Genomic DNA, 17,975 nt, shown 5'->3' with positions numbered 1-17,975 from the left:
TTACATATTCCCTTCTGTAAAGACACTCAGCTGCAACCTTGTTGATTCTCTCTTGGGGATATTTCTTAGGGTGTGCTGTCAGAAGGTGTCATTGTTAACCTACTACCAGCTGAGCACTCTCCATCATATCTGATTCTAGGATATAAAATCCAGCACATTACCTGGCATGTGCTAAAGGGAAAAATACAACTTCAGATGGAGTGGGCAGCAAGCAGGGGTTTCTTTTTCTGTGAGCCCTTTAATATTGTCCTTGTTGTAAATTTTGCCAGGTGACATTGAAGAGATGGAGCATCAGGATGGTGGAGAGGAAGGCAAGGAAAAGCTGACTGAAGCTGATCCCTGCCACTCCGAGGGTTGTATGCAGGTGGAGGCAGCAAGAGACCTGCAGCCTTGCAAGAAACAGCATTTCACTTTTAGCCTCGTGAATTCCTCTGGGACCTCTGAGATAAACTCCATTGTTGAAGGAAAAATCTTAAAACTGAGTGGTAATTATTTTCTTGCTGTCTTTTTTTTTTTCTTCCTTCTCCTTACACCTTTGCAATAAATGTTTCTTCTTTCTTGTAGCTTTTTCTGCAGTTGCTATTGACTGGGATTCTGATACACGGAGGCTACTTTATGATGAACAGGAGGCACAGGTATGCTCTTTTCATAAATAATCTATATGTAAACTTGCATGGTACTTAAAAGATGACAGTAAATGGTGAAATTTAGGTGTAGTTCCCTCCATAAAAACTGAAGTCACTGGCATGAGATAGGTTTACTTAAAATCTATTAGTAGTAAAGTCTATGGATCTGTAGTTGCTGATCTGTTTCTAGTGTGTTCTGAAAAAAAGCAGACCTTTTAATTTCAAAACTAAGTGGTCTAGTTCATGGTCCACTCACAAAACAAAACTCAAATCTGAAGCCAAATTCATAGAGCCTAACACAAAGCTCAGTATTCCTTCTGTGAGAGCTCTGCTGGATCATCTTTTGTAACAAAAGAAGCTGGTTTTATTGTCTTGATAAAAGCCCTAAACCCACCAACTTTTAGTTTGTTTATATTTTTTTCTTATGGACAAGAAAGGAGTGGCTGGAAGCTTGAGAGGAGTGTGTGGCTGGGGAAGGGAGGGGGCAGAAACAGGCGGCATGGGGAAGGTGAGCCTGTAATTTTGTGATGTAAAGGATTACAGAGTATATGGAATTGAATAAAGCATCCATCTCTTTCACTAGGCATTTGAAAAACATGGCAGCATGCTACAACCACAGAAGAAGAAGGCTGTAGTAGCCCTCAGAGACTGCATAGAGCTCTTCACTACTATGGAAACACTTGGTGAACATGACCCATGGTAGGAGCCTGTGCCTGCATGTTTATCATAAAGTGCTATAACTATTTGAGTTCATGTTACTTGTCACGGGATTCTGATAATTTCCCAGGTCTGTCCTTTTATGTTCACCTGTGAGAAGTCTGTAAGATCTCTACTAAGTGATTGACTCCATAGGCTGCAGGCAAAGTGTCAGGGGATATGAAGCTTCCAAAGATCAGGTCATTTTCAATTCCCAGGCATACATTTGTCTTCTAGACAGTGTCAGACAGTGTGGTAATAAAGACTGAAAGTATGTGCCTACCTTAGTATTTAATCCTGTATTATTTCTAACTTGAACCACTCCTGACCTGCTCCCAACTCTACCAAAATTGCCTAGTCCAGAGGGACGAGATACAGCAGATCCCAAGTGACCAAAATGTGATTACCATGTGTGCAGAGGATCTTTGGAAGTTGTTTGATAGCTGTGTAAGAAAATAACTTAAAGTGTACTAGGAGATTGTTTATTACTAATTTCCAATTACATGGTGCAGATATGTTTGCAACTGTGACCTGTTTGAGCTGCATCAGGGGATAATAGAAAAGTAATGGGATCTTTAAACTTATTTTTTTTAATTTATGAAAGGAAAATTAATTTTTGTACAATGTTCAGTTAATACACTTGTCATAGGGCATTTTGCCTATGAAGTGAAAGCAAGCTGCAGTTTGGAATTCTCTGAGGCAGTGTGTTCACCTGCATATTCCACAGCAATGTGCCTTCTGTAAGGCAGGGACTGTACTGTGCTAGTGAGGAATCTTTAATGGAAGGCCAGAAGCTTTTCTTTTAATGTAGTTATTAACTTCCTTATTTGTTATTCCTTCCTCAGGTACTGCCCTAACTGTAAGAAACATCAACAGGCCACAAAGAAGTTTGACCTGTGGTCTTTGCCCAAGATTTTGGTGGTGCATTTAAAACGCTTCTCATACAGCAGATACTGGAGGGATAAACTTGACACTGTTGTGGAATTCCCTATCAGGTAGGATTCTTCCCTCAAGCCAGGAAGAATTTGAAGAATCTGGTCAAGAAGAATCTGCTTCTGATGTTTCTGTTGGTGGGTGGGCTTGTTATGAAAGCTGTAACTGGAACAGCTGTCTTCTGGGTTTGAGCAGCTCGACAGCAGGCATGAGTTGAGTTGGTTAGTTTTTAGTGGGGTTGTTTTTGTTAGGATTAATCAGTTCTATACATCTCAAAGAACATTAGTTAATGTGATTCTGCTGGACCATGAGAACTTCTGTAGTGATTTAAAAAAATTGTTGGGCAGAGCTGCACTTGTACTACTGAGTATTGCACAAGTACAAGATGAAAGCCTGCCTGGTCCCTCTGTTTCTGCTTGTCAGCACCTTGCTGTGGGATGAAGCGTATTACTTACTTACTCCTATCTCACTTTTCATGCCTACACAGGGACACACTGAACTGTGTTTTATTCAGCACCTCCCTCTAAACCTTTTGGCAGTGCTTGATGTGTTTACCAGGACCTGCCATGTGTGGGACGGGTAACAAGTCTGGTCTTCACGCTAATAATGCCTGGCCCTTGAGCAGTAGAGCAGCCCTGCTGCACCAGTGCTGCCTGCAGAGCTTCACTGGTGTCATGCAGCTCTTCCTAAAAAGTGCTGGTTACTGCTGTGCTGATGCTTTTGGGTTTCCTTCCAGGGGTTTAAACATGTCCGAGTTTGTCTGCGACCCAAGAGCAGGCTCGTATGTGTACGACCTCATTGCAGTTTCCAATCACTATGGAGCCATGGGAGTGGGCCACTGTGAGTAACTGCTGCTCTGTCCCTTGGGCACAAGGAAATGTGGGCAGAAGGGTCCTGGGAGGGCTCTGTGTGTTGGACACCTGCAGTAGCCCTCACTAAGGGTTTCTAGTCCCCAAAATGTACCTGTGTTCTGTGTGCAGGTGAATACCATATTGGGAGGTAATATCCTTCTTGTTAGGCTCTGTAGGGCAGATAACCAGTTTGTGTACTTTGCAGTTGCCTGAGGTCTGACTCTGACTCTGATGCCTGTGGGATCCTGGTTAGTAGTCATTAGTGTGTGTGATGGTGTTCCCCAGTTTATGAGTGAAGTCAAGACTTTTCAATGCTGAACTTGAAATTATGAAAATGACCTTTTTACTGGAGAGTGCTGGGGAGGGTCACAGCTGAAGGGGGATATGCTCTGAGATTGGGGATCACAGTCACAGAAGTCTTGGCTGGACGAGATTTTGCAGGACTTTTAACTTACTTCTTGAGTGAGGACTCGTGCAAACAGTAGATCAGATCCATCATCAACAGAAAACTTCTCCTTCATGTGAAAATGCAGAGTCTTAAACAATGTGTTTGGGAAAACTCTGGCTCAAGGCAGGTGAACAAAACACTATAATTCTTTTCCTCAGTTTCTTTGCCCTGTGTCTCTCTGGTATGTGGGACACTGTCCTAGACTAGGACCAGCCAGCATGTTGCAGAAGATGTGTGTGTTGGTGAACTAGGCTTGGGGTGGGTAATGTCAAAGCTGAGCTCAGTTTCTCCCCGTGGCAGACACTGCCTACGCCAAGAACAAAGTGAATGACAAGTGGTACTACTTCGATGACAGCAGCGTATCAGTGGCTTCAGAAGACCAAATAGTGGTGAGTATTTGGCCCGAGGCCATTCTGAGTTTGTGCTGAAAGTGTGGTTCCCTGCTTTGGGTGTGACATTTCAAGCCAAGCCGTGCAGATGGTTTCAGATGGGTTTTCTTTTTGTTTGGTAGACAAAAGCTGCATATGTGCTGTTTTATCAGCGCCGAAACAATGAGGAACATAGTGCCCCATGTCCTCCCCAGGAAGAGTGTGACGGCATGGACACCAACTAAGCATCACCTCCAGCCACCATGGTAGCAGTTCCTCTTCTAAAGCAATGCCTGAGGCATCTGAAAATTTTCCTTCCTTCTGTAGGGGTCAAGCAGAAGATCGAGCGCTGTAAGATTCAGTGCTGGGGGTTGCAGAGTAGCACTGGAGAGCCAGGAATAGGTGCTGACACTTGGGTATTTAGAGGCCAAAAATAATATATATTGGAGCTTCAATAAAGTTCTTTTTAAAATCTGGCTGAGCTGTGTGGCTAGAGGCAGGGGTTGGGGCTGTGGTTCTTGGTTGTAGTTGGGGTCGGGAGAGGACAGTCTGAGCTGGAGGCCAGTCACAGCTGAGCCTCGCAGGGGCCCGGGGAGGAGTGTGGTGGGTACGATTCTGTGAATCGGCATTGGGGCTTCCTGCCAACTCTGGTGTTGCTTTTGGGCCCTGCCTGTGTCAGGGAGGCTCCTACACCCTTTCTGGAGCTCAATTCAGATCTTTGTACACCTGGCCTGTCTGCTGCAGTCTCTGCCATTGTACCTTGGTTCCCTGGCTAAGCAGCAAACATTTTTCTTGCTTCCATCCTTTTCACTGATGCATTTTATGCTCTTCAGGGCAGTTTTGACTCAGCCTTTTTCATGTGAACACTGAATCCTGTAATGTAGGAACCTTGGCCAGAAGTGACTCATACCTGCCTGTGGTGTGGCACATGTGCAGGCTGATCTGGCTCCTGTTCTTCTGCAGAGAAAATACCATCCATAACACTGATGATTTCTTGTCTTCTCCATCCATCTCCTACACCCCTCACTTCCGGGCTGCTCTGTAAAGCACTTTTCTGCCTCCGGCTTTTCTCCTATGGTTTGTGCCGTGACAGCATTTTTATCCTTTTTTTGCTCGTTTATGTGGTTCCTTGGAGCTTTTTCTCCAGCCAGGCTCAGCACTGTGTCACCTGTAAGTGTGACAGCCCAATGCAATGGATTGTGTGAGTTTTCAGCCTTTTGCAACTTTGGTTTTTTTTGGACTGCTTTTTCAGCCTTCCTCCTCCTCCCTTGAGCGCTGCCCTTTAGATCCCCACCTTTTCACCTTCTGTGGGGCTGCAGGTGTGACAGTCCTGTCCCAGCTCCCCTTTGCCTTTGCTGTTCAATGGTTCTGTTCTATCCTTTCGGCTCAAGTGGCAAATGCTCTTCCCTCTGTCCTCCTTTGCTGTCTGTGGTACTTGTAAGACTCAAGTCCAGCTTTCTTCTTGAATGTGGACTCCTGTGAGTCTCTCCTTGGTGGAGACCTGGTCTTCCATGTGAAAAATGGGAAAAAATCTAGAGCTTTAGCCTGTGTTTTTTTTAGGGACAAATCTAGCTCAATGACAAACCAAACAGGAGGTTTTTTCTTTCTTGGAGAAGGGAGGGCTGCCTCTAGCCAGCATGCTACTGGTGTGATCCTCTGTGGAATTTTGCTTTTAAAACATTGAAATTTGAATTTTGAGATCACAATTGCTTAGTTGCTTCTGCTGTTCTGGTGGAGTTTTTTTGTTTTGTTTTTTTGCAACTCTTAATATTGTATTTCTTTTTTTTTTTTCCTCATTACCGATGGGAGCATCCAAAAAGCAATTTTTAAGCTGTAGCACTGCACTGAAATTACTCTAATCAGCATTTTTTTGTTCGTTTTATCCTAAAAGTAAGTCATATGGGCATTCCAAAATAGAGAATAGAGGAAAGGGAGGGGAGTACAAGTCCTTTTTAAAAGAGAAATCAATCTGAAATAGCCTTTGTTCTCCTTCTCGCCTCCCTGCCTGTGCTGACACAGAAAAGCATCGTGGGGCTAAATCTGTGATGCTCAGATGCTGAACAGACTCTGTTGTACTGCAGAACAAGTGGCCCAGCTCTTGCTTTCTCTGCCTCTGAGCTGCTGGGCTTCAGCTGATGTGTGTGTGCTGTAATACCAGACTGTTTTTTTAGACTAGCACTTTGTAAGTGGCTGGCTCTGTTGTACAAAGAGGAAAATTAAAGAGTGGTTTGCACTGAAACTGGATTTTGTTGTATTTTCAGCTTTCGTTATGTGGCCCAAGACTGCTGGTTGTGGGGGTGCCTGGTGCTCCAGGACTGATTTGGGCTGGGGAAGGGCGAGTCCTTGGCAACCAGTGAGGATTTTGGAGATCAGCTGTTCAGGGCACTGCTCTGTCCAGCTGAGAGTTGTGTTTGCTCCAGGGTTGCCTTTTCTTGCCTGCAGTGCTGGGTTGTTGGTATCTGGTGCTCAGCAAAGCCTGTCCTTGCTTTTCTGAGGCACTGGGAAGCCTCAGCTATGGTTTCATCATCATTCCTCTTCCTCTGCAGATCCCTGGGGGTCCTGGTCTTCCTTCTGTCTGTTTTCTCTGTATACAGTATTGGGGCTGCTTGTGTCTGGACCACTGGGATAGTTTGGTTAGAACTAAAACCAGGCTCTGTCACAGTCCTGGCTCAGCCCCTGCTTTGAAGAGAATGTGCAGTTTGACCCTGAGAAAAGTGCTCAGAATAAAGAGGAGGGAAAAAAAAAAGAAAGCAACAGCCACAGAATATGGAAGAGCTTCTGTTGAAGCATTTGCCCAGGTTAGGACTGCTTTCCCTGGAGTTCTGAGGAGCTCCTGCAGATGAACAAGCCAGGAACAGTTGCTCCCTGTTCTCTTCAGTGCAAGAAGATGGCCAGGCAGGCACTTAAGGCATTTCCTATCCCCACCTGCCCAGTAAAGAACAGAACAGGGATGGCAGGGAGCAGCCAGGCACCCTTGCTCCTGGTCACCCTGGGCATGGCAGGCTGGAGGGGCTATGTGGGCACTCTGAGGTGCTTATAAATGGACTTGGGAAGGATTAAATTAGTGGGGAAATTGTGTGTGTTTGCTACCTCTGCATAGCAGTGCCATCTCTGGCTCTCTGCTGCCCAAAGGCCTCTGAGGATCTGCTCTGCCCAGGAACCAGAGCAGCAAGGAGGGGGCAGAAGGTGCCAGGATGCCCAGCAGGTTGCCTGGACCAGGAGCAGGCACAGGGGACTGTGCAGTTCCAGGGAGCCTTCCAGGCCTGGATACCAGAGGAAGGTAGGTGAGCTGTCCTATGCTTTGCTGTGGGCACATGGTGAGTATCCCCCTCATGCTTTTTTTCTTGTGAAAGCATCAAATCCTGATTATTTTAACAGGAAAAAAGAATGAGGGCAAGAACTGCTTTCAGAAGCTGAATCTTGATGCTACTTTTGAAGATGCAGTAGGTACTTTGTCACTAAGCCAAGTTTGAATTGCTTATGTGATGTCCTAATTGTTCAAAAGCAAAGGATAACTCGCTGTGCATTTATTTAAAAGGATAAAACAAGAAAAATAGGCACAACTTGTACTTTTTTACTCTCAGAAACCTTAACTCCAGCAAGCTTGCTCTTTGTGAACTTGAAATTTTAGGTCTTTTCTCCAGCATATATTTCCTAGGAAGAGAAACAGAACTCCAGCTCAAAACCCACACGGAGCCTCTGGCTGAGATACAACACCCTCAGTCCTGGGGCTCAAATCAAAGTGAGGGCACTCTGCAGTTCTGAACATGATGGTTTTGTTTTATTCTCAGCCTTGCTAAAATACATTATATAGTTTTAAGTAACATTTCTTTTCAAATAACTTTCACGAGAAGAGACAAAAGCATGTTCTCAAATTCAGAAGATGGAGGTCTGAAGTTCTTCCTTAAACATGCCTTCAAAGTGGAGGTCTTTTGCCATGAGCTCTTCTTCTACATCTTCTAAGGCCCACTGATGATCTGTCAATTCTAAGGCTTCCCATTCCGTCTGCATTGGCAGTGAACAGAGGTAGAGAAGGGAAAGCAACACAGTATTAGACAAGAACTACACAAACTACACTTAAAAAACTGCAACAAACCCCAAGTTCTATTAAAAACCTGGCAATCCTGTCAACTTGTTGAAATCAGTGTTTTATGCTTAATTAGATACTAGTTGATCAATAAAAAGTGCATCACAGAAATTGGAAAAACTACATTATCTACTTCTTGCAAACCCTCTAATGTGAAACAGTCCAGTGCAGCTGTTTCTAGAAACACAGCCAGTTCTGTTCTAGGGGGTTGAGTCCTTTGTACTTAGTTAATTCTTTAGTCTAGAGATGTTCAATAACAAGTTAGAGGACAAATATTTTGCAACCAGTCACAGACTTGTGCCTGCAAAATCATGTCATGTGATGCCCAGCAAGAGATTTGTATTTCTTGGCCAGAACACTTCTGCAATATGGGTTTTTCCCTTGTTCTGCTGGAGCATATTGTGGGTTCAGGTCCCTGCAGGGCTGAACAGCAGAAGAGCTGTGGGTAGGCAGTACAGGATGGAAGCAGAGGGATGTGAGCCAGGGGAATTCATGGTACTGGCTGGAATTGCACTTCAGTGCTGACAGTCGGTGACAGAACAGCCACTGCTTCAGCACAGCTGCAAACTGCAGCCACTCCCTTCCCTGGCTGAGCCTCTGGGTGGGTGGTGTGGGATTTTTTAACCAGGAAAGACTGAAGACAGGAAACTGGGAGCAGACCATCCCAGCCTCCCAGGCAGCAAGTTGTGTGTGGCTAAACCTCTACTACAGTACATAAAACAGGAAACCAGGACTGTCCCTTCATGCACAAACTCGGGCTGTGAAAGGCAGAGGGAGTCTAACAAGCAGTGCCTATGGAGAGTGCTTAGGAGAACTCCATCACACAGTCAAATCCTGACAGATTTTCTGCTGAGCTGACTTGCTTACTTATTTTCTTACACAAGTTCCATCAGGTGCCTGCTGGACTTCTGCTCAGTGGCACTAATAACTTTTGAGGAACCAGCTTCTGCTTTGGAGCTATACTTCAAGGTAAAAAAAAAACCCTTCCTTTGCAAAAAACAGAAGATGGCCCATGAATTCAGCTTTTGTACCAGGAATGACTGACTTATCAGGTTTACTTCAGGGTATTCGGGCTCTGCCAGACCTAGAGCAACTCCCACAGCCTTCATCAGCTGTCAGCTCTATTTTTAGGAACAGGAATTCAGAGCAATTCCCTTACTTGACATAGGGAGAGGCTGAGTTACACACAGCCTGTGAGCCTGCAAGCTCACAGCAAACAGGAATGCAGGTGGGAGTACTGTACCTTAAATGCTTTGTTGGTATCTGCTGGCATGGCCATTGCTGCCCCTGTCATTTGTTCCTGCATCACCCTGGACTGATCTGCAGCTGCAGATGAGAAATGAGATTTCTGTGTCATTTAAACAGCATTTTCTAGAGCACAGTGCCAGCAGGCTGGTATCTGACTACAGATGAGAATGTTGCAGAAACACCCAGAATGCGATACTACCATGCCAGAAAGAGTTCTCACAAGACATCTTGTTCCCACCCCCTACATCTGAGCCAGATTTACATAAAACACGCAGAACAATTGAGGAAAATAACGGTCTTCTATATTCCCAATACATATTTGTCCTGCCCCACATCTAATATTAAGAAATCTTTGCAGTTTTCCTTAAAACTAATACTTGCTAGAAATAAAAGCAAGCCTGAGAGCAGAACTTTTGCACACTGTTTTGGTGGGAAGGAAGGTGTGGGCTAGACCAAGTTTATGAGCCAATGGCTGGTGCAGGAGATTTGGGTACTTGCTGCAGGTGATATCAAACCTGGCTTGGGAGAGTAACCTCACAGGAGTGAAAGGCTTTCAAAGGCTTTTTGGCTGAAAACTTAGAAATCCTTCCCCAGCCTCCCTCAGAAGACATCCTGTGGAAGGAGAATCCAGTTCTTTCCCAGAAAGGACAGTGTCTTACCATTATCTTGGCCCAGGATAAGAGTATAAATGCTTCTGAGTCCAAACACATTCAAGAAGTACCAGGAAGCAGAGCTCACCCTGACAAATCAGAACAAGCAGGGTTGATGTCAGTTCAAAGCTGGCTCCTGACCTCATTCCAGCAGCTCGTACAGACCATTCAAGGGTTATTATTAACACATTCAACATTTTCCAAGTGGGAATTCCACCTTGCTGGCTGAGGACAGGCTTACCAGGACGCATCCAAAGTGAGCAGTTCAATTCCCTGCTGCAACATTGGCTTAAAACGCAGTGTCAGAGGAAATGGGACCTTTGCTGCAGGATGAAGAAAAGAAGCCCAGTTTCACAAAGTGACACTGCAAAGCCATGGTATCTTTTATTACATCTTATCTGGTCTGAATGCAATGTGTACAATAACAAGTTAACTTGTGAGCTGCAGTTCTGTATTCATTTCAATATGAAGTGTTTTTTGAAACATAGAAACTTTTGAAACTTAGATGACCAAACCCTCACAAGTATTGCTTCATGACTGAGAAGGGGAATGTATTTTGTTAAAGAAACAGTTATCACATAAACACTATAGAATAAAACCCAGAACTGTGAATTTAAGGAAGTATTTTTGATGTGTGCACCCTGCATTACACAGCAAGTCCATGGAGTGAAGAGCAGCAGTGCCACAAGCCAAATTCATGCTGCTTCCAACTGACTGCTTTCAGGTAGAGCAAATCTCTGATGCAGCCCAGACCCTCAAGGTCAGAAACACAGCCAAACCCATGTTATTCCAGACACTTACTTGTGACAAATCCTGAAAATGTCATGTTGATCCAACCCCCGATGAGGATCATAGGCAGAACATTGGTTACATTCCCTTTCATCATATCTGTCAGCATGGTAGGATCTGCAAATCACAGACTCAGTGTGAAGTAGCAGTGTATCACAATAAAGGGAAACATGACATTAATTGTCAGCTACTTTAATTAAGAAACTGCATGAGAGAGAAAACAGTCCTATCCCAATAACTTTATTTTCCACTGTTGAAAATTATTTGTAAAATGAGATGAGCAGCCAATGTGGTAGTGGCTGCTGCCAAAGGGGTGTTGTGTTCTGTGCTGTGTCTGATCCCATCCCTTGCCTCAGACTGCAGAACTTGCTTGACCTCTCTGTGAGATGATTTGGGTAGAAAAAGGACAATTAACTACCCAGCTGTTTTGCTGCTGTGGACACATAAGTTAAATCAGTTTAGAGAAGATCCTGCAAGAGCTGGTGCAAAACACTGACAAATGGACACAAGTGAGAGCTGGAATTCCCACTTCTGGCAACACGGAGGTGGTTGTGCTCTCGTGAGACACTGCAAGCAGCTGGAGGTTGGAGTTAAGCAAAATGAAGTGACCTAATGTGTTGCTACCCAAGAGAGGGATCTTGCTCCCCCTCTCCAGTACAGAGCTGAACAGTCCCACCCCCTCCCTCACACTCCCTGAGCTCCCTGCAAAGCTGGTTCACCTTCCTCCCTTGACACAAAGTGACAGGCTTTTCTGCCTGGCTGCAGTTATGGTACCTCAACATACCTGTCATTGGTGAAGGAGGCACTACCTTTCTTTTCGTTTTCTTAAAAAATCCATCCTCTGGGTTATTAAAAAAATATTTCCGGGACAGGAAAGACTGAAAACAGAAAGAGCCAATGCCAACACCATGAGAAATGAAAGGACAGAAGCATTATTTCTTGCTCAGACATGCAGACATCTTATGAGCTCTTTCACAGCACATCCTTCTTTCCTGGAGAGGTACTTCATTGCCCATGTGCTCTAAAGCTCCTCACTTTGCCCTGCATCCAGAGTATCAGCTCTCTGAAATTCTTATAATAGTCCTAAGAAGTCTCTGAAGAAGAGTCCATGTTAATTAAAGAGCTTTTAGCCCTTTGTGCAAATTCTTTGTGCTGGTTCAGCCCCAGTACCAGTACAAGGGATATGTTCACCCCCCCAGCTGACCTCTGGATTTCACAAAATTACATATTTGTCAGCAACAGAGCCAACACGAGCAACAGATTTTTAGTTAAGCAAACATTGCAGCTGACACTGTACCACCACCTCGTTATCCCAAGCTTGTATTACATCCCTGCGCTTGCTGGCAGGTATTAAACACGATAGTTCAGGGGCAGAGGCCTCATTTCAGCATGCAGCTAAAACGTGCAGCTAAAACACCGAGCAGCGTCAACAGACATTAATATCAGGGAGAAGGATTCCCGGGACACGGCCCCGGGACAGGGGACACCCGGCAGTGTCCGACCCCAGGCCGCTCCGCCCGGGGCACTGCCCCGACACACCCCGCGCTCTGTGCTCCCTCCACAGCCATCCTCTTCGTAAAACCTCACCCACGCAGCTCCGTACCTGCTTTGGAATGTATTTTCCGTTTTCCCGAAGGACTCTGCTCCGGATCAGGACTTGGCTGGAAGAGAGACAGGCGGCGTTAGCGGGGGCAGGGCCGGGGGGCCCGGGGGTCGGGCGGGAGTGAGGGCGGCCCTGACCTGTCGGACACCTGCTCCTGCGTGAGGCGCTTGTCGCTCTGCAGCAGGATGGACACGTAGTGCCGGATCATGCCCACGAAGAAGGTGATGAAGACGATGGGCAGCACCACCCACAGACGGATGTTTGAGTCCAGCAGCAGCTCGGGCTCGCTCATCGCGGCGGTGCCGCCTCGGGCCCGGCTCCGGCCCCGGCCCCGCCGCAGGCCCCGCTGCCGCTTCCCTTTCCGGGCCCGACCCTTCCGCCGCCGCCGGAACGGGAAAGGAGAGGGCGGGGCGGGCGGGAAACTCGAGCGGGAGCGGCGGGAACGGCGTGAGGGGAGAGCGGAGGGACCCGCCCGCCCTGAGGTGAGGGGAGGTGAGGGGAGGTGAGGGGAGGCGCGGCGGGGTGGACTCGGCTCAGGTGAGCTGAGCTGAGGTGAAATGGCTGCCGCGGGCACTGCCGAGCCTTTGGGAGCAGGTGCGATGGAGAGAGGCTTCCCTTCTGTGGGCTGACAGGGTGCGCTTCGCGTCCAGAGCCAAGTCACAGAATTGTCACGGTTGGAAGGGACGTCTGGGTATCACCCAGTCCAACCCCCTGCCCAGGCAGGCTCACCTGGAGCGGGTGGCGCAGGAGCGCGTCCAGGTGCGTGTGGAGTCTCCCTCTCTGGAGACATTCCACACCCTCCCTGGGCAGCCTGTTCCCGTACTTTGCCACCCTGAATGGAAAGAAGTCCTTCCTCACGTGGAGGTGAAACTTCTGTTTTAGTTTATGGCCATTGCTCCTCGTGCTGTCGCTGGGCACCACCCAAAAAAGTCTGGCACCATCGCCTGGGCACCTGCCTTTGAGGTATTTATATTATTAGAACAGCCACAAAATACTTACTGCATTTTTGGTTTTGAAGTTTTACAGTTCCACACTGATATTTTACTAATGTCTGCTGAGCAATTGAAAGTTAGTGTGAGGTGATCACACATCTTTTTTTAACAACCTTTGACTTTTAAAGGTAAGTCAAGATTTATTTTTTCTTTTTAATCACTGAAACCCCCCAGAAGAGGGCAGGTTGGATGGAGGTTTGTGCTGACAGAACTCATTTGTCGTGGTACATGAACAGGGGCAGTTAACGAGGTTGGGCTCATAAACACTCACCTGTGAATCCTTTGTTGCTTTGTCCAGGCACGGGGAGAGGATCACGAGTTTAGGTCAGTGTGTATGATCTGAGACCTCATAGCTGCTGACTTTAACTTGCCATATAATTTGCTTGGTGTATGAGTGGAAACCCAAGCTCTGTTTTCTGAGAAACTGAATTTTAGAAAAAAGTGATGTATTAAGCAGTTTAAATATGACAAGCTCTGAAATTCCAGACTGTACAGCAGAAGAATGTGTGTGATACTGGTTACCCAGGCAGTCTTTCTTTGAACACTTTCAATCTCTAGAACACTCCCTTTAACTATTCACTAATACATCCCTGATTTGCTTAAAAAAACATGAACTAAAAACTTGTATCTTTTCTGCCTTTTTACAGGCAGCAACAAAGGTTTTGTTACCATGGTTTCAAAAAGGAAATTGTCAAAAGGTGAAGCTTCTGAAGAGAGCTGCAAGACAGACTTGGCAAGTAGGTGCTCGTGTATAACCTTACAGGGGTGGAAACCCCTTGGTAGAGGCAATGACTCCTGAGCAGGGAGAAGGTCAAAGTGGCAATTTTGGTATTGCTGATTGTTAATGACACTGTTTATTTTTTTAATATATGTCTTGTTTTCACAGAAACAAAGAAGTTGCGGATTTGTGATAAGGAAAATGTCTCTGCCCACTTCGGAGTGGAGGGTGAAGGAGTCTTTGAAGAGCTCCTTAGAACATCAGGAATTGTGCTGAAAGCTGGGGAGGGACAGAATGAAATAGGTAGGAGTTTAGCACTTGCTCTTTCTGCTTGTAGCTGAAAACCTGCAAAGATGTCTGGTATAAAAAAAAGATGTGTTTTACTTGCAGAGTAAAAATGCTTAAGCCAGCTCGTTCCAAAATTCAAGCAAACCTTCATCTGGCCTCTTATTTGTTATGTACCTCTTATTCCTACTGAATTCAGTGCATCACCTAACCCCCCTTATACCAGTTTTTTCGGTATATACATGGTAAGTCTAAGGACTTCTGAAAGATTATTGGAGTATGGAAAAAGATTAGACTGCATCTGTGATTACAGTGTTGAATTACAGAGTCAGGAACTCCAAGATGGGAAAACAAACATGCCATTGTTGCTTTTCAGACAAGGCTTTCAGGAATTCTTGTGCTAAACCTTTTCAATGCTGTCAGCTACTCTCAGCCCTGACTGGAGAAAGCACAAATGGTGGTTCCACTCAGGCTTTTGCTAACTGGACTTCTCAGTAGAGCAAATGCAGAAGTCTTGGTGGATGGGCTTGAGAACTTGTATTTGGTGTAGCTGTTGTTGTGATGTTCTGTGGATAAAATGTGTCAGGTTCTTTATTTTCTTTTTAAACTTTCTCCATAGCTGTTGATCAAATGGCTTTCCAGAAGAAGCTCTGCCTGGCCCTGGAGAAGCACCCTACTTACCCAGCTGTAAGTAACTTTGGCAGGAACCCCCTTTCAAACTGTTTGCTGAGTAGCAAAAAATGCAAATGCAGCTGCCTGTCCAGACAAAAGTGTGCAACACAGGAGCTTATCTTGGATTTCTGTGGTCCAGATTTTCCAGTTCTCTCAATGTCACTGTTCCAGCTTTTTGGTCCTGTTGTCCTTCTACTGCTTCTGTTTCTTCTCAGCTGCTATATCTGAATAGTCAGAAAAAGATGACCAGCCTGTGCCTCTGTTATTACAGCCTTGGTGTGTGTGCTGGTCATAGTTTACCAGCTGAACACACAGCCATTCATTCACTCCCTCCTCCCACAGTGGTATGGGGAGAGAATTGAGGGGGGGGAATTTGGAAGTTGAGATAAAGGCAGTTTAATAGAACAGAAATGGAATAGAGAATAGTAATGATGACAGTGATAATGATAAAAAATTAGAACATACAAAACAATTAATGCTCAGTGCAGTTGCTCACCGCCTGCTGATCAATGCCCAGCCAGTTCCCAAGCAGTGGCCCCATCCAGCTTTCCCACAGTTCATATACTGAGCATGGTGCCACATGGCCTGGAATATCCCTTGAGCCATTTGGGGTCAGCTGTCCTGGCTGTGACCCCTCCCAGCTTCTTGTGCCCCCAAACCTCCTCACTGCTGGGGTGAGGAGCTGAAAAGTCCCTGACTCTGTGCAGGGCCTGCTCAGCAACAACTAAAACATCAGTGGCTTATCAGCACTGTTCTCATCCTAAATCCAAAACACAGCACTGTGCCAGCCACTAGGAAGGAAATTAACTCTATCCCAGCTGAAACCAGGACAATACTCCAAGATTGCCTTCGCACGATTCCAAGGAAAAGTTCTGCATTTCCACCACTATACCCTATCAGAATAATTCATTGGCAGTATTAGTCAATAGATAAAGACTCTTATGGGAGGAAAATCACTTGCTTAGCTTTGTGGTGGAGGCTGTGTTTGGTTTTGTGTTGGGTGGGAGTTGGCAGCATTAAAACTGCCACGTCGTGGTTCCTCTCCAGTCAGCAAGCCCAGTGTGAAAGTCTGGGGGCCAATGATTGAACTGCAAATGTTTTTTGGGTGCAGGTCTTGTCATATGAAATGGTACTGTCTCAGCTGAATAGGAAGAAAGGCAAAGCCTTTTTAAATCAAGGTAAAATGCGAGACACATGTTTTGGAGTTATTTTGCAGAACAATCAGTGTTTCCTTTTGGAAATGGTCTAGACTAGAGTTCATTTATTATCCATCATCCCTTCCTCACAGTTTCTGTCTGTCTGCAGTTCCTTGGCTTACCTCTTCCCTGTGTTCAGTATCTTCTTGCAAAATGCTTCCTAAAGGCCAGCAGCTGAGCAGGGCATCTCTTCAGGATGGATAACTTCCCTCTGCTTTGCAGGTTGTGAAGCAGTTTATCAGTGGCTTGGAATCTCACATCAAGGACAGGAACCAGTTCAAGAACTGCCTTTTGCCGTGCGCTCCCGTACGGACTGAGGGGTCGAGGTAGAGAAAATGTATTTTTCCTTCCCCTTTAGTCAGAGCTTAAATGTTAAATGTCCTGTTAAATGCTCCAGTCAAATGTCCTGTAACACTGAGCAGAGTGGAGGGAAGGGCCACAGCTCCAGCTCATACACTACAAGGAGGGGCTGGTGTAGTGCACTGCTGTTCAGTAGCAGTGAGCTCCAAGTGGCAAGTCACAGAGTTTACTCTCTGCCCATGGCACGTGTTGGCCTCCATGGCATTTTATGGCAAGAACCTCATACTGGAGGGGAAAAAAAAAATTGGCAGAGCTGGTGAAGATCATTTCCTTTTTTGAGATTTTTTTTTTTTTCCAGGAGATAGAACTTAACCACAGACTTTTGCATTTCCAACTCACACTAGTCTTGTAGAGAGTGAGCTGGTTCAGAGCTGAAGTGCAGTTTTAAAACTGTGGTTACCACATGTTACTGTAATTTGTCATATGTGGTTTTTCAAAAAAAACAGTCATGGAAAGAGTTACAGCCTGTTCTCCTGACATGTTTTTGTTACAACTGTGGTGGAATCTTTCATCTTGCAGGAATCTGGTGCACTCGTATTGTGAAAGCCTCATTAAACTGCTGCTTGGAATTAAGATCTTACAGGTAGGGGCACCTTAGTTTGCTCTTTAAATTGGTGTTGATTGTAGGGATCCTTTTGCTTATGTAAATAAAGGATTAATAGAACTGTTTGTGAGGCAGGTGAGGCTGTGTCTGGAATAGTGCCCAGTTTGTAGTTTCTTTAGGGACACAAAGATGCCCAGGCTCTGAGGCACATGGCATACAAGCAGAGACAAGGGGAACTGTGTTTCTTCAGTCTTAAGAGAAGATTAAGGGAAATTTTGTGGTTTTCAAATATCTGGTTGCATGGTGTAGGGAACACAGACAGGCTCTTCTCAAAGGTGAACAGGGGCAGAATGAGAGATGATGGCTCAGGTCAACCATGGGAAATTCTGATAGGATGTGACCACTTCCACTCTGCACAATGTTGGGTTTTTTTAAGTGGTAGAACAGGTAGGCTAGAGAGGTGACTGAATCTCCATTATTGGAGGAATTTGAATCTTAAAAGTGTTTAAAAATGGGTAAGACACCGAGCAACCTGCTGGCAAGAACAAATTGTTAAGCTGTATACAGATTGCACAGAGATGTGTATGGAGTTGAAGATGACAGATGTCTCACCAAGGCATGGGAGACCTGAGTGCAGCTGTGGATTTCAATCCTCTTATAATTAAAATGTTTTAAAAGTTCTTATCTTAAATACAGTTTTAGAATTGCATTTGGACCAGGATTAAAGGGGCAAAGAATTAGAGCTGCAAAGGGAATGACAAAAGCATGTGGGCACTATTTACAAACTTATCTAAAGTTGATGTTTTAGTTTCCTGTGTGGTGAAAAACAACTCAGCTGGGTCTGAGAAAGAGAGGTTTAAGAGAGGTTGGCCCAGAGGCATTGTACATCCTGCCTGTATGCTCTGATTC

General features: G+C 45.4%; 3 protein-coding genes across 4 annotated transcripts in view; 2 read left to right on the top strand and 1 right to left on the bottom strand.

Annotated features, from left to right (window-relative positions):
- Positions 1 to 6,161, top strand: part of USP4 (ubiquitin specific peptidase 4) — a 33,501-nt gene extending 27,340 nt beyond the window's left edge. For both annotated transcript variants that reach the window (XM_051811304.1, XM_051811303.1), the window contains 7 exons: positions 270 to 485; positions 565 to 635; positions 1,210 to 1,325; positions 2,168 to 2,317; positions 2,992 to 3,095; positions 3,855 to 3,943; positions 4,066 to 6,161. In XM_051811304.1, the coding sequence (XP_051667264.1) occupies positions 270 to 485; positions 565 to 635; positions 1,210 to 1,325; positions 2,168 to 2,317; positions 2,992 to 3,095; positions 3,855 to 3,943; positions 4,066 to 4,167 (848 nt within the window). In that variant the 3' untranslated portion in view covers positions 4,168 to 6,161. The remainder of the gene's footprint in view (positions 1 to 269; positions 486 to 564; positions 636 to 1,209; positions 1,326 to 2,167; positions 2,318 to 2,991; positions 3,096 to 3,854; positions 3,944 to 4,065) is intronic.
- Positions 6,162 to 7,681: 1,520 nt separating this feature from the next.
- On the bottom strand, positions 7,682 to 12,658 carry EMC3 (ER membrane protein complex subunit 3). The gene is made up of 8 exons (XM_051811305.1): positions 12,437 to 12,658; positions 12,300 to 12,357; positions 11,481 to 11,574; positions 10,709 to 10,813; positions 10,149 to 10,230; positions 9,917 to 9,996; positions 9,253 to 9,335; positions 7,682 to 7,927 (listed from the first exon to the last, which is right to left on the bottom strand). The coding sequence occupies exons 1-8, from the start codon at positions 12,589 to 12,591 to the stop codon at positions 7,799 to 7,801; spliced, it is 786 nt and encodes a 261-aa protein (XP_051667265.1). The 5' UTR covers positions 12,592 to 12,658; the 3' UTR covers positions 7,682 to 7,798.
- A 102-nt stretch (positions 12,659 to 12,760) lies between these two features.
- The window catches only part of FANCD2 (FA complementation group D2), a 36,041-nt gene continuing 30,826 nt past the window's right edge, over positions 12,761 to 17,975 (top strand). Inside the window, exons 1-6 of the mRNA XM_051811302.1 lie at positions 12,761 to 12,781; positions 13,939 to 14,028; positions 14,178 to 14,312; positions 14,914 to 14,981; positions 16,385 to 16,488; positions 17,042 to 17,105. Of these exons, the coding sequence (XP_051667262.1) occupies positions 13,962 to 14,028; positions 14,178 to 14,312; positions 14,914 to 14,981; positions 16,385 to 16,488; positions 17,042 to 17,105 (438 nt within the window). The 5' untranslated portion in view covers positions 12,761 to 12,781; positions 13,939 to 13,961. The remainder of the gene's footprint in view (positions 12,782 to 13,938; positions 14,029 to 14,177; positions 14,313 to 14,913; positions 14,982 to 16,384; positions 16,489 to 17,041; positions 17,106 to 17,975) is intronic.

This window comes from Manacus candei, unplaced genomic scaffold (assembly GCF_025592945.1).
Source record: "Manacus candei isolate 608988 ecotype Guabito, Panama unplaced genomic scaffold, ASM2559294v1 h1tg000082l, whole genome shotgun sequence".
In the NCBI taxonomy this organism is placed as follows: Eukaryota; Metazoa; Chordata; class Aves; order Passeriformes; family Pipridae; genus Manacus; species Manacus candei.
This window is presented reverse-complemented; position numbering and strand designations above follow the sequence as displayed.

Bases quoted from the DNA above. Each gene is read 5' to 3' on its own strand.
- EMC3 (XM_051811305.1), bottom strand. From the start codon at position 12,591: ATGAGCGAGCCCGAGCTGCTGCTGGACTCAAACATCCGTCTGTGGGTG. The intron at 11,575-12,299 runs GTACGGAGCTGC...TTCTGTTTTCAG, and splicing joins GAAAATACATTCCAAAGCAG to TCTTTCCTGTCCCGGAAATA. The intron at 10,231-10,708 runs GTAAGTGTCTGG...TTCATCCTGCAG, and splicing joins ATTTTCAGGATTTGTCACAA to CAAAGGTCCCATTTCCTCTG.